Genomic DNA, 14743 nt, shown 5'->3' with positions numbered 1-14743 from the left:
TATGGGACTACAATACTTTTTTCCCTTTTTCCAAAATGCTCAAAATTAGCCAATTTATAAATATTCAAGGATTGCACAGACGCATAAATCAATAATTTCCTCCTTTTTCTTTCGCGTGCTTCGATTTCAGAAAAAGAAAAATTCAATATTCTGTACCTCGAAAACAACCTTACCAAAAAAAGATGACATTTTTAGACATCTTTTTTTTTTTTCCTCTCTTTGCACTTGAACGTGCACAATTTTCTCCGTAATCTGCCAATAATATAGTTTTTTTTATTAATTAGCAATTTATACATTCCTCAATAAGCGGGCCGTGCACTTTTTCTAGTTGTACAATAAGCAAAGGGGGGCCGTTCTATTTTCTTTTCCTTGACGTATGATCTCATTTGCTATGCATGTATCATATGTAAATTTAACATTTTTGAGAAGACTAATCAGATGGATAAATTCTAATAATAAGCACCGATATTTTTACTTTCATTTCTCTTTCTTTATTTTTTAAATCCAATTAATCAATCGCGCACGGTTTAAATCGCATTTTAGGAAACATAATCTAGATTACAAACACTTTTTGTGCATTCATACTACTCAGTAGAACAATCGCAGTCATCAGTCTCATCCATGATATACCTTTTTGTCAAGAACTCGGCAATGATCGATACTGTCAAGATTCACAGGTTCAACACGGGCTCTCTGAATCTGGTGGTGGTGGTCAACTGCTCATTGCATACTTCCAGATGGGCCTATTCTTGTCCATCTGGAAGCTGCATCCACCGAGAATCGATGAATCTTTCAGCCCAGACAAGCTCATCGCTTCTTCATCCAATCGATGAGCCCAATTGCAGGATCAACAGAGTGCCCAACTTGGCCAGATTGTACTGTGCTATCTCTGTTTCATCTGATCAGATGGTATGATTAGAGCAATAAAGGAAGGGAGATTAGGAAATGAATTGGTTGGTGGGGGTGCGGGGGAGATAAAGCAAGAGAAGGCATAATCATCAGCGATGGGCCCCTTTTGAAAGGAACCTAATTGGGAGACAAGGAACTCTTTTTGGGGAGCTGCCCCCTAATCCTTTGTTTAGGATTGTTAATCAGCTTTTGATGGAATTTGCATATATTATGCACTGTTTGATGCGGCTAAAGTTGCCCACTAAAGAGCTCTTTGTCTCCACAAAGCAAGTAAAAGCTCGTGGATCGCATCATTACATGTCCGAGTGAAAGGCGATCGCGACTTAAACATTTTGTATGTTGGATTCGAAACTTTACAAACTTATCTCCCAACGTTCTTTTGCCCCTGTGGCAGCAGGAAGTGCAAGATGTAGGTTTTGTGCAATGTGGTGTTGATCAGACAACTAAGAGCGGGGATGACAGGTAGAACTGACGACCAGCAAGAGTTAGATATCGAGATCTTGACAAGAACTCGTATGCTCTGTCGGACCAACACATACTAGTCTTTACAATGCTCGAATTGTCAAGGCACAGGTGTGATCTCGCCGATCAAACTTCATAAGCCATCACATCAAAGAAATTACTACCAGATCAAGAAGGGTTCAAGATGCAACCCGACAGATTCTCTTGATCTTTTAAGTAAATGAATCAACCCCAGCTCAGCGGGTTTTTCCCTCTCTTTCTCACGAGATGCAAGTTCCTCTTTCGCTTTACTTTAAAGAAAGGAGTATATTTGGGAGACTGTTTCTTCAAGGGAACAAAGGCAAGAGACACCAAGATTAAAGTAGAGCATAGAATAAGAGAATGAAGATCCATCATCATTCAACTGGCCAAAAAGAAAGGTGAGTAGAACATAATTTTAGTTGTTAAATGTGGGATCGAGGGCATATGATCCACTCACTCATAGGCTGAAATTAGCGGCCGCTGTCTTGCTCACCATCATTTGACACACACTTCCTTGTAAGATCCCACATAAGCAAGTATTAGTTATTAAACCTGATTATGTCAAATTAGAGACTGAGCTGCCAAGTAAGAACCTCATGATGTTGACCACCAAGACTCGTCCAGCAACATCTATGCATATGCCACGTGTCCCCTAAAACAGAAGCATCCACTTGTTCAGGAGCTGTTGTATATAAACACACACTCATCGTATGCAGGCAAGCTCCTCTCGGCCAACTCAACTCCGATGGAGATTCACCGGAATCGGAATGGCTCCAGCGACGGGTTCTCATTTCCAAGCACCCCCGAATCCCAGGATCCCGACTTAGAGTTTGAGTTCGGGTGTGCAACCCCGGATTCGCCCTCTGGCGAATCCAACAAGAACTCGCCAGCTGATCATCTCTTCTTCAACGGCAGGCTCTTGCCGCATTCTTTCCCATGCAAAACCATGACCAATGCCGTCGTCCCACGCGCGGCGAGCAGAGCGAGCAGCGTGAGCAGCAGGGACTCAATGTCGCTTACGTCGTCCAGGAGCAACAGCACGAATAGCAGCCGGAGCAGCAGCTGCAGCAGCACGAGGAGGAGCTCTTCTGACAATACCGAGAGAGCCAGATCGCCAGTGTTGATGTACCAAACCAGAATTTCATCCAACAACCCAAGCAATAATGCGAGAGATCAGAGAAGAAGAACTAGTCAATCTGTGGCTGCTCAAGTGTACGGGACGTCTCATAGGTGGCAGTTCATCGCGCCGGTGCCGCCTTTGAGTCGCGAGGGCTCTTGTTCTTCTTCTTCTTCTTCCTCGAGGAGGGGGATGAGGAAATTATGCGAAGGTGTTGTGAGAGAAGAAGTGAAAAGGATTAAGGAAAAGGAAAGGACTAAGACTGGTTTTGGAAAGAAATTGATACGTTCGTTCTTGTTGTCCTGCATGCAGTGCCATGCAATGGAAGTCGAAACCTCTAGGAGAGAAGATGTTTTCAGAGAGTTGTGACCAAGATCAACCTCCAAAATTGGTCCATGGTGTTTCTTTCTTTTCTTCTTTTATTTGGGTTGGTTGTCTCGTCTCCTCTTGATTTGATATAAATTGGCTCTCTCAATTCACATTAATGTAGTTATAACCGTTCCTTGAAATACCCAAAAGAAACAGAAAAAAAAGAAGAAGTGCGGTCCTCTTACTGTGAAACTGGGTATAATCAATCTTCTGTACCCAGACTGCGTAAAAGGGAGCTGATCTTTTCATATCTATGCATAATTCAGTTTGATAACTCTTTAAGGCACATATAAATCGCAAGGCTCTGATACTCGTGTTATCGATTTTTCACAGGCTACATAACCTGTATTTAGTAGTGGAGCTTATTCGGAGGAAGATATTGAGGCCTTGCAAAATGGTTCAATGCCCAATCCGTTGTTGACCGACTGTTTGTGAATCCTACCTGTTCTTTGGCTTGGCATAATCTATTTAGCAAGAGAGACTATGGTGGAAATGGAATGACATAGGATTACAGAATTTAACAAGATTCGACGTATTATTACAGGACTTTTCTATTCTTTTAGCAACGAGAAAGTCTACCTTAAGGTCATATATTAAATTCGTTATCTATATAATCAATTCACTATCTAGATCGAGACGATCTGCATAAAACAGTGAGGGAATTTGTCGTTTCCTCCTGCCTGCAATCCTTTTCTTCACACCGCAAGATGTCATGGAAACGTTACATCGGACCGGTCAAATCAACAAGTTCCTCTCTAACTGGTGTTGCATTGCATTGCATTGAAAATGGACGTAGATAATGGGACACTGATACGAAAAAGACAGGAAGATTATACGGGACAACGGAAAAGGAGAAACGTCATCGGTTGGGAAAGGTCCTTCAACATGGCCCACGGGCAGAGCTTTTCTGATAGCACTCGCACAAACCATTTCCCGTTTCTCAATCGCTAGTACAAAGAACGTCACTAATCTCTCAAACGGCCAAGGAGAAAAACATAAAGGAAGAAGGAAAAGGAGCAAGCCAAAATACGTAGACAGCAGAAAGATGTCACAATCTGTCTCATCTTAAGCTGGGTCAATCCCTCGATCAGTCCCATACATATGATGTGGATTACGAGTGTTCAAAGATGATATGCACCAGAACATCAGAACAACCAACACCATTTCAAACACATAAAACTAATCCGCCCGAAAAAAAAAAACACATAAAACTAAAACTTGCTATCTGAAGCTCACATAGATGATGACAGACGTAAAACTTTTTGCACCAAGCCAAAGACAAAATAGAAGAAGAGCTAAGATGTTCAGGCCAAAGATCAGATAGGATTAAAGAGCAAGAAATGAATGTTGAAGTCTCTAAGGTATTGGTGCTAAAAGCTGGAGACAGCAAAAACTAACCTTAAAAACAGAGAATTCATCACAAGGAAATTAACAAGAATAATTTTATGCCTAGATACATTGTCTCTCCGTCATCTCATCCTAAGGTAGACCCTTCAAAGCTACTCCATGAAGGTCTCCATATCAGGATACATCCCAGGTTCAGGCTGGTGATCCACAGGAGTCGACGAAGAGGACGCCATTCGTGCAGGCAACGTAAAGCTCCTTTTGAATTTGTTCTCCATCTTTCTCGCACTCTCCGCATGACTATCCAAGCTCAGGAACTCATTGGGATTTGTTGCGCCCGAATTTTGCATATTGGAGGCTTCTGGATTGGGGCTCTTCCCCTCCAGAAAAAGAGAGTGGTGGCTTTGGTCCGGCTTGTTTCCTAGACCCTCGGGGTTAAACAATAGCTTCGCATCATCGCTCCGCCCTGTGAGAGCATTAAAGAATGACAACCCATTTGGCCATTTGATGTCGTTGTCGTGTTCCCCCATCATTTCTTCTATCCGAGGAGTTTCGGACGAGTGAGGGAGGAGGAACATGTGGGTTTCGTCTTTCGCTTGAGGAAATCCGAGCCTAGCCGAGTTTTGGAAATGAGGATTAGAGAGCATGGAAGCAGGGGGAACTAGAGGCCTTTGGCCCCAGTTGAAGAGCGGAGGAGGACGGATCGGAATCGTCGACGGCTTTGAAGGAATGGCTGAAGAAGAGGAATTATTTCTGTTTGAAGCGAAAAGCTGGGAGAGATAAAATCCGGATTGGTAGCCAAGGGATTCAAAAGTGTGCCTCATTCGAAGCACAAAGTGGAGGTCCTCGGGTATCTGGCAAAAAGAAATTGTTCCCTCAATGACATTGAACAAACAAATTCACTGCTCATCCGGTTTTCTCAACCAAAGTAAATTATGTCTGCTTTAGCAAAAAAACTAAAAGATAAGATCCAGAGACTGAAAATCCCATTCCAAACTAGTATGTTTAACTTACAATCTTGCAGGAGCCCAGTTGCAGAAGGCCATGGCCAGCTTGTATTACAGCAATGGTCTGGTCAAAATGAGTAGAAGATGAGAAAAGCAAAATCATAGTCATTCAAGATGGTCATATAGATAAATCATATACATCATTGTATGTACAGTTAGACTAGCCAAAGCAATCTGAATGTTCTAACCTGAATGCCTGACTCAAACTGATCAGTCCATTCAGGAGGAAGCTGCAGCAGATAAAAATCGAAATGAAGTTACTACTAATCCTTTTCGAAGGGAAGTAGGATTTCTAATGTCGCCAACATACGATTATGATTGAAATGCGAGTTCACAAATTTGTCACAAGAAAAAACATCAGAGAAGCGCATTGTAGAACATACAGCATCGAAAGAACTTTGCCAGTAATTGGAGATGTTCGGCTCAGACTCGGTAGGTTCTTTGAAGACCCATTTGTGGCACTTATCTGAAGCAACCTTCCCCATCAACCTATTCCAAACAAGCCAAACAAATCAAGAACACCTCCGTAAGATTGCCCCTTCCATTTCCTCTGCAATTTTTGGCTCTCACCCTCCAGAAAAGAAGACACAGAGAGAGAGAGAGAGAGAGAGAGAGAGAGAGAACCAATATTACCAAACACCTACCCAGTACCCACCCTTCTCCGTAATTATACAACTGAATGGACATTTTGCTGAAGGCCTTCCTCACAGGATCCTCTCCGTCCATCTCTTCCAAACACTCCCCTACTCTTCCTCGGCAAAATCCATCTTCCCACATCAACATCCTTCAACCACATAACACACAAATTTCCACAAACCGATCAATCAATCACAGTACATGACCTGGCCTTTGTGTAAAATTCATAGGAACAAACACCCACACCAGTTAAGATTGTTAATCTCTCTGTAGACCCGTCATAAAATGCCATCTAATTTCATGTTATACTTGAACAAACATTTAAGAATCATCAGTAGATTATTTTTTTCCCCCTGCTTTTACCCTGCTTCGGTTTTTCATACCACGGTAGAAATAGAGGGTTATGGTTTTTCGGAAAATCAGAAGAAACAAAACCCCTAACTTCTTACTTTTTTTCTTTTGAACTTGCACCAAAAGAACTGAGAAGCATGAGATGCCTCTAATTTTGTTCTCAACATGCTCTGCCATCTCTGCAACTAGAGAGAGAAACAGAGGGGGAAGAGAGAGAGAGAGAGAAGACTCACAAGCTGCCGTTGTCATCACCAACCTTGCAACCATTTCCACCCCTCACTCTCCTACAATAAATGCAAGGACACCCATTTAAGGAAACAGCTCAGAAACCCAAGCAAGAACCCACCCACAAACCAAAAGACTTGCACAGAGAGAGAGAGAGAGATAGACATACGGACGAGGACGGATGGTCCAGAAGACAGAGTAAGTCCAGTCAGAGTTGAGGCAGACAGTCCTGAGGGCCTCATGAAGTGCCATCATCCCCACAGCTTCTTTACTCCTATCTGTTACTCCTCCTGAGCCCACCATTTTTTCCTCTCTCTCTCTCTCTCTCTCTCCTCTCTCTCTCTCAAGAGACCCTTCCTCTTTTAGCCTTTTCCCCCCCTTCCCCTCAACTCCCTCAGCCTGAGTCTGCACTTTGTTGTTCTATCTTCTTTTCTTGAATGTTGCTTCTCTTCCTTCTCCTCTCCTCTCCTTCTTCTTCGTTTCTTACTTGTACCTCTGCTGCCTCTCTGTTTTTAATTAACCAATAAACAAGACCCTGAGACTGAGAGAGAGATGCCTTGTGTTTGTTGTAAATTTTTATTCTATCCCTCCCTTCCTCCTTTTTAATTGCTTGGCAACTCTGCAAGTGGTTAGCAACCTCAGAAGGAGACTCCGCCCTTTCTTCATCTTCTAACGCACACTCTCTCCGTTTGTCCCTTCTCCCCACCCTTTGTCCCTTGCAATCCGCTTCTTGTAATATTCTGGGAAAGTGAAAATATGCGATGGTTAAAAGGATTAAAAAAAAGCACGAAAACACAGAAACGAAAAGTCTGATGAGGGCAAACTCGATGCTAACTGTAACTATTTAACCCAAGGAAAAACCAGTGGGGTCTCTCTCTCTCTCTCTCTCTCTCTCTCTCTAAAGTGACTAGGAAGCTGTAAAAGGGGGGAGAGAGAGGGGGGAGCCCAAAAGGCCAACCCCACACCTGCCCTCGTTCGGGAAATGTTGGGGGTCCCTTCCTTTCCCTTGGGTGTGTGCACAGGATTTGGTTGGTTCGTCTCTAAAGTCTGACCTAATATCTGCACTGCCCTGTGGCTTTTCATTCCCAGCACTGTATCGTTGGATCAACGAAGAGGTCAAGCCACTATTCAGTATTCAACCACCCTCTCCTCTGTTTCCCCTACCGTCTAAAAGGGAAACTCCTCAGGATTTTCACTGTGATCACCGTCAGGCGTAGAAATCTTTCCCTGACATGTGTCATCAGCCCTATTTCTCCTATAAGCATAATCTCCGCCGGCGAAAAAGCACGAGTGTATTTACGTGTCACGTTACATTAACACGTGAATTAGATAAATTAATCGGAAGTGAAGGATTTCGAAATTTTAAAGTTGACTGAAATTACGTCGTCACACAGGTAATGTGATTGATCGGTGACATTACGTTTTATATGTGATAGTTATGTAAGAAAAACTCTCTTCTTCAATTAGTGACATGGTAGTGTGAAAGCGGTCATGGCTAATAAGAAATTTTTTTGCCATAGTTCTTTTGATGATGCATTCATATAATCTCCTAGCCTAACATTTGCGAATAACAATAAATCCAATTTTATGATCTAACTAAAGACAGATCATCGGCACAGTAATCGCCGATTCGTAAGAAATTCAAACTACTCTCTTTTTTAGATTGCTAAAGAGTCATATGGAGTAAAAAGTACACCGAAACCTTACACATCTTAGGACGCAAAATTCTAGTCATCACGGCGTTTCTTTTGTTGTTTGGACCATAAGAATAGTTTCCCTAACTCTTAGGACAAATGCCTTCACCTTTAGTTCTCGTCACTAGCTACTTGGTTGACTGTCAAGGTCGAGACTCTATGTGCGTGAAAGGAACATTCATCATAAGAATTATTGATCGCTTTTATATCTGTCTTTCATGTGGTTACAACTTTGAATCATGTCATTTGAATATATATTTAGAACATATAAAGCCGCTAGACATTCTTTGTCTAGTTTGCTTCATTTAAGCAAAGTGAATACACGTTAAATGAGATGTCCAAAACCCTACTCGACTCGAGAGATCGAAGTGTAACCTCTATCTTCAGTTGCTCAATTTAAAATGCAAGGGTTCATCTAACCTAACTTGCAAACTCATCAAAACAAGTGCAACCTCAGCTCAAACTCGCGGTCTACAAGACAGAAGAAAGTTGATGAATGATTTCAAAGTCTGTTCTTTTGCTAGCGAACACAAAGATATGGAACCCATCAAGTTCTTGAACTCTATCTGATCAAAGTTGTTGCTCGACATGGTCCATACTCAGCCTATGATCTGACAAGAACCGAGCCAGTTCCGGAGGTACGAGCTTTCGAATAGCTCGCGACTGACTCGACTCGAGCCATCGACATCTTCAATAGGCATAACATGCAGCACACGCAACACCGTTTCAAGAGAGGGGAAAGCAAGATGTTCAACATTTTCGAAGGACCCCCTTTTCTTCTCTGCAATTTTCTTATCTTATGGGTCATTATTATAAGCGAAACGCCACACTGGGGTTTAAACAAGGGAAAAAGGCAGGAGGATAACTGAGAGGATGGGGCTGGCATACAGAATCTTTACCAGTCAAAAGCGAGAAGAGGGGATTCGGAAAGGGAGGTTAGATTTGTTGTGAATATCTTAAGTCATTATGATATTGTAATTAAGATATTGTAATTGTGTCAGTCGCAAGGACAGCAACTTTGGGTTATCAATGTTGAATATTGTGTACGGTCCAACGTGAAAGCCAATGCCTTTTTTTGGGGGCTCTCAATTCCTTTTGCTCACGACAATTCGCGATTGTCAATCTTGCCCTTTCAACGTTTCGGCATCTTCCATTGTCCCAACCTCTCGATGTCATGCTTCTTTTAAGAACCCTCGCCGAGAACACGCTATAGAAATACGATACCTTCACCGATTAGTTAAAACTTACCACCGTTCAAAAATCTAAACGGATGTATTATTAATCAATCATGATGTATTAACTATTTTACACTGCATAAATTCTCCGATATAAGACTTTTTTTAACACAACTCATGAATGATTCTTGACAACTTAATAGGTCGTCCGTGATGGCCGGGAAACAGAAGTATACGCATATTAAGGCCGCTCACGATACCTATGTGTTCATTCATATGAGCAAATGCCAAAAAAATTATGTTTTAAGTTACTTAATTGAGTGCTCACTTTCATTCTATTACCTCTATTCATTTGTATGGTGCTTCATTTTGGCAATAACTTTTCCTATCGTATTGTTATAAATATAAAAGCTTTTCGTTTGTTTCACGGAAAATATTTTTCAATAAGTTATTTTCTAGAAAAATGACAACATTTTTTAGTGTGTGGTTGAAACCTGAAAATGAACTGGAAAATATTTTCAGTTGTTCGATAAGAAAAATCAATTTTCCTAAATTGACATACATTATTCGGACGCTAGTAATTTATGCATAAATAGCCTAGGAACCGAGTACGAGTGTCAAGGTCCTGATTTTGGCCTCAATGGACCCTAAACAGAGCGCCAGGGCATGGGGCACGGGCTCCGGGGTCCTAATCCCAGCCTTGACGGAACTAGGCATGGGCGTCGATGTCTCAAGCTTGGCCTTGATTGACCCGGGCAAGTGCCAGCATCCCGGACCCAACCTTTATGGACCTGAGACCCTCAATGGACACGGACGCTAGCGCAGGGGACCCGAGCATTGGTATCGAGGTCACGGTCCTAGCCTTGATAGACTCGATTCTGAGCGCAAGATCTCGGGCTAGGGCACTGTGGACCTAAGCCCGTCCTCAAAGGACCCGAACCCGGGTGTTACAGATCCAAGCACGAGCATCGAGGGAGTCGGGCAATGGTACCGGAGTCCGAGGCCCGGCCAGAGGCATCGGTGTCCCGAGCCGAATCTTTGTGGACCCGAGCTAGAGGAAATATGGTGATCCCACGAAATCAATTGAAGCAGGAGCCCAGTTCTGTCATTTCAGCCTCCTCAACTTGATGATTGTGTGCTCCTGTGGGCGAGGAAGGAGTGGCGATTTGAAAACGATTAATTAATTAATTTAATTTAATGGATATTAGTAGAATAGAATAGAATAGACCGGAGAATGGCAGTACCTTAATTTTTAAAAAAATACAAAATTTGGGGAGGTCTTTTTTGGTGGGGGGTCTTAGTTTAGCGTGAAGCTGGAGGATTATGGGGTCACGTGCGCACGTGCCGTGGCAGCGAGTCGGTGCATCGTTCCACATTAAAATAAATAAATAAATAACCCGGGGAAGCGCACGAATTGCGGGGCTCTGTGTCCCCTACATTCGACATCCCCACACCCCCTACCCCCCCCACGCGGGACACGCGCCCTCTCCCCCACGCGCCGCGACGAGGGGGCCCACCCCACCGGCAACGGGGGGAAGCCACACGTAGGTAGGGGGGCGCGCGGGTCCCGCCGGCGCCGCGGTGGGGCCCCTTGGCGAGCAAGACGTGCCCGAGCGCGTGGTGGGATCGGGAGCGCGTGGGGAGAGGGAGGTTGGTGGGTGGGGGGGGTGAAGAGAAAAGCGAGGCCAATCTATCTGGAAAAAAAAAACCGATAATTTCGTGTGGGCTTTTATAACTCCGCATTGACCGCCCCAGGGGCCGCTCTAACCCCACGACCGTATCTTTTGTGGCCCCCCACCTCCGTATCCCCCACCACCCCCACCCACCCCCCCCCTCTTTTTTTTTTAATTTTTATTTTATAATTTCGTTATATCCCATTTTCATTTACATTTTATAAGTCACCGTGTGTACTATGTGCTGTGCGTATATAAAAAATCAGAGGCCCGCCCGCCAACTCTTATCAACACCACATCCGATCTATCGAGCCCGAAAGCCCGAAAGACAGAAAGACGCGACCTCAGACACGGCCGACCTTTGCAACCGGACCCCCCGAAAATCATTATACATGACGCTCTCTCACAGTGCCCGACGTGGATATTACAATCGGGGATTGGTCGCGGTTCTATGGTAGTTGCGTCCCATGCATTGCTGATCATCCACGCATCCAGTTCGTGCTTGGAATGGTGGATTCTGGAAGACGCAAGGAAATGAGATTAGGAGCAACTTGTCGTGATTATTTATATCCCCCATCGGATGTCGACACCGGTCGCTTAATAATTTAAGAGCTGGCCCTCGTGCGTATAGTAATTACTCAAAATCAAGTCAATAAGCACAAGGCAAACGTCACGTTAGAAAACGCCACTAATCAAATCCGTGGAAGAAAGAGGCGATCCCCCCCCCCGCGGAGCAGCTATCGGTCCGAACCGGAACGGCGTCAAACAAACGGGGGCGGGCATCCTTTCCCATCGCGACAAAGAGGGGAGTTCCTGGACAAAATGGGATTCGGCCCATTTGGTCCGCTGTTGATTTGAATGAACTGTTCTTGAGCAGAAACCTTCGAGATGTGATGGGAAACAACCATGCTACTACTAGATGTGAGCGCACGTATGATTCGTGCGTTCCAGCGCCACCAAGCGTAGGAATGGAGAATGGGTAACAAGCGAAATTAAGGGTCCGTTTATCTTAAAGAAAACTGTTTCCAGAAAATTATTTTTCGATATTTTGATGTTTGGACGACGGAAAACCGATAGATATACGGAAAACTTTTGCCATGGACTAAGAACAACAAATTTAGATCGGGGGAAAAAGACTTTCTTTTCTGACAAGAAGAAAATCACTTTTCTTAAACTAACAAATAGATGAAAACTAACTATTTTCCTTGTAAATGACTTTCATGGAAAGCATTTTTCTTTGCCATCAAATTTTCAGTGAGATGAATCCGCCCCAAGTGAAGATCCGCGCAAAATCATTGAAATTCACCTCCACAGGGAGTCTGAAATAGATTATTCGAAAATAAGAGAAAAATCCAATAGCAAGGGGGAATCTGGTGGAGGAGGAGGAGTGTTGAGAGCGTCCTTTTCGATTATCTATCATTGTATGACATGATTACAAAGTTAATGAAAAAAAGTACTTTGTCCGGATGCGCGCATTACATGAGGTCCGATATAAATTATTCTCATTTGTTGCGCCCGTGGCCTTTTCTCCAATCCAATGGACGGCGAGGTATATTGACGTGATCATTTGGCTTCCATCGCTCTCACTTTTCTCCACGCACCATCATTTTCGGGTCGCCTAAAGTGTTTGTTTTTCTTCTCTAGTAAGTTGAACTGGCCATTGTTTGTACACCATTGCCATTTGCCACGATCTTAATGACCACGTTTTGACACCCATGTTTCCAAATTGTGCTCTCGCCTCTAATTCCCCGTTCGCGACTGGTTTCCTTCACCCCGTTCGAGAAGCCCAAATGGGTTTGTCGAAGTTTTCAATCTAGTTGACCGTGGGTGAATTATTTTTCCCTAAGAGCCCGGTTTCTATCACGTTGAGACCGACTGGCATGGAAACCTAGACATGCCGCATGGGTCAACGTAACACAGGAGTCGCCACGGACAGGGACGTCAACAGATCCTTGCATGGAACGCGTGGGGGGTTCAGTAAATCCAAGGGCGTGTTGGTTAAACCAATTCCAGTCCAATCATGCAAAAGCTTCAACCAGAAAAATTCTCGTCCAACTCGCTCCGAAATTCATGCATCCAGACTGATCTCGCCGTAACGCTAGCTAGCTCTAGAAATCTATAGTCTAGTATATATGTATGAACGCAAAAAAAAAAAATGGGAAAAAGAACCATGATGTGCGATGTCTTAATCATATTTAACGTGTCCACGCGAGAAAACAACTGGCTTTGAGAGTGCCCATATAATTCATAGTTTGACTGGAATTTGGATCACTTGTAGTTTCCTTGTAGTTGAGGAGGAGATAAGTTAATATAGTTTCTAAACACGTCGCTGTGAAGAAGAAATCCAAATTCTTATGACGCGCCATCAAGAAATTGATGTGCTCCTAATCTTTATATTGCCATCTGTGTGTTTTATGTGGCCGAAGGTCCGCCGTTCGTGCTCAGTACAGAGAGGACAAACTGGACTACGAGCAGGTGGAGCGAACAGTGTTACGATCTCTTCAATCGATTCTTGAGATCAAAACTTTTGTCCTAACTTCCACTTTGAGCTACTGTTCTCCAATGCGGCGGAGTTCCGGGTCAAAGATGAAACCAACAAATTTGGGAGCTGACGAGCTCGAAACCTCAAAACCCTATTGTCACTTTACCGGTCTTGCTTTGAAGAAACGTAGGGACGTTGGTCCCAGGTCGTGTGTTGGATCTTGGTGCCTATGATTGTGCAGTGAAACGCGACACTATCGAAACCCCTGAAGAGTCAAAAGTTACAGAGATCGACCAATGGAGTACTTGTGCGACAATCGATAAGTGTTTACTGTCTTGAAATGCGATGGAACATGTGTTCAAAGTCATTACGAAGATGGCCGGTGACTATTTGTAGCTTTGGCAAGTTTTGTCAATGGTCGCGTTGAAATAGCGACCACGTGAGTTTCGTCAAATTTGACCTTTTACATTTATTTTGGAACGTGTATTTGCTAGATTCATTGAATCTTGCACAGGTTTATATAGTATCTCATTTTGGTAGGTTTAATGACAATTAGTGCGGTGGAGTTTACATTGCGAGTCACATGAGTTGATTGTTCCAATGCACATTATGCCGGTAATTCAAGATATTGTACGTGATGTGTACGAATTTATGGTTGTAAGTGTTGAGACTATAGGAAAGAAAGCAAAAGAAGTCGAAAGCTGAAAAAAGCTCAAGTCTTCCATACGCATCAAATATGGATTAATAGTACGTATGTAACTGATTTACATTCTTTGAGCTAAGGGAAAACGAGTAGTTGACATTCATTGGAGTTCGGTTATGCTGATTTGTTTCTTACATTAGTTCGGTTGTACAATTGTATCTCATTTATGCGTATTATATAAGCGACAAGATACACAAGAGAGAGGTTAAGCTCTCGAGATGAAATTCGAATGTAGTTCAAGTTCTTCAACTGCAAACTTCCTTTTCTTCTTTCTTCATTTCTCAAGTTCTTCACATGGTATCGAGCTTGTCTCGAGAGCAAAGCTGTGTATCTTGATCTTTTCTCTTGAAGAACACAAAGCAATGGCGTGCAGAATACCAAGATATCCTTTTCCTATCCACGTAAACATTGCTAACTTTGTTACAATCAAACTTGCGAAGACAATTTTCTTCTCTGAGACTCGAGTTTCACGATTTCTCCCGAGTCAAGAGCTATTTGGTTTCGTCAAGGAGAAATTCCACCACCACGAAGTTACAACTTGATATTGAAGGAACGAGGCCAAGTCGTGAATCCGA

At 43.2% G+C, this 14743-nt stretch overlaps 2 protein-coding genes across 3 annotated transcripts; one reads left to right on the top strand and one right to left on the bottom strand.

Annotated features, from left to right (window-relative positions):
- The first annotated feature begins 2133 nt into the window (after window positions 1-2133).
- Window positions 2134-2927, top strand: LOC115668482 (probable membrane-associated kinase regulator 1). Its single transcript, XM_030589927.2, has one exon. The coding sequence runs from the start codon at window positions 2138-2140 to the stop codon at window positions 2876-2878; it is 741 nt and encodes a 246-aa protein (XP_030445787.1). The 5' UTR covers window positions 2134-2137; the 3' UTR covers window positions 2879-2927.
- Window positions 2928-4181: 1254 nt separating this feature from the next.
- Window positions 4182-7236, bottom strand: LOC115668585 (protein RICE SALT SENSITIVE 3-like). Of its 2 annotated transcripts, XM_030590024.2 has the most exons (7): window positions 6611-7236; window positions 6450-6500; window positions 5885-6013; window positions 5613-5718; window positions 5418-5459; window positions 5237-5293; window positions 4182-5076 (listed from the first exon to the last, which is right to left on the bottom strand). In XM_030590024.2, exons 1-7 carry the CDS (start codon window positions 6742-6744, stop codon window positions 4378-4380), a joined length of 1218 nt encoding a protein of 405 aa, XP_030445884.1. In that variant the 5' UTR covers window positions 6745-7236; the 3' UTR covers window positions 4182-4377. The 2 variants fall into 2 exon arrangements, with proteins under 2 accessions (XP_030445884.1, XP_056167126.1); XM_056311151.1 differs by lacking the exons at window positions 6450-6500; window positions 6611-7236 and adding an exon at window positions 6315-6442.
- Window positions 7237-14743: the final 7507 nt, after the last annotated feature.

Source organism: Syzygium oleosum, unplaced genomic scaffold (assembly GCF_021117445.2).
Source record: "Syzygium oleosum isolate NSW1041296 unplaced genomic scaffold, Sole_v2.1 Sole_v2.05, whole genome shotgun sequence".
Taxonomy (NCBI): Eukaryota; Viridiplantae; Streptophyta; class Magnoliopsida; order Myrtales; family Myrtaceae; genus Syzygium; species Syzygium oleosum.
Note: the sequence above shows the minus strand (reverse complement) of the source record. Positions and strands in the feature narration are given on the sequence as shown.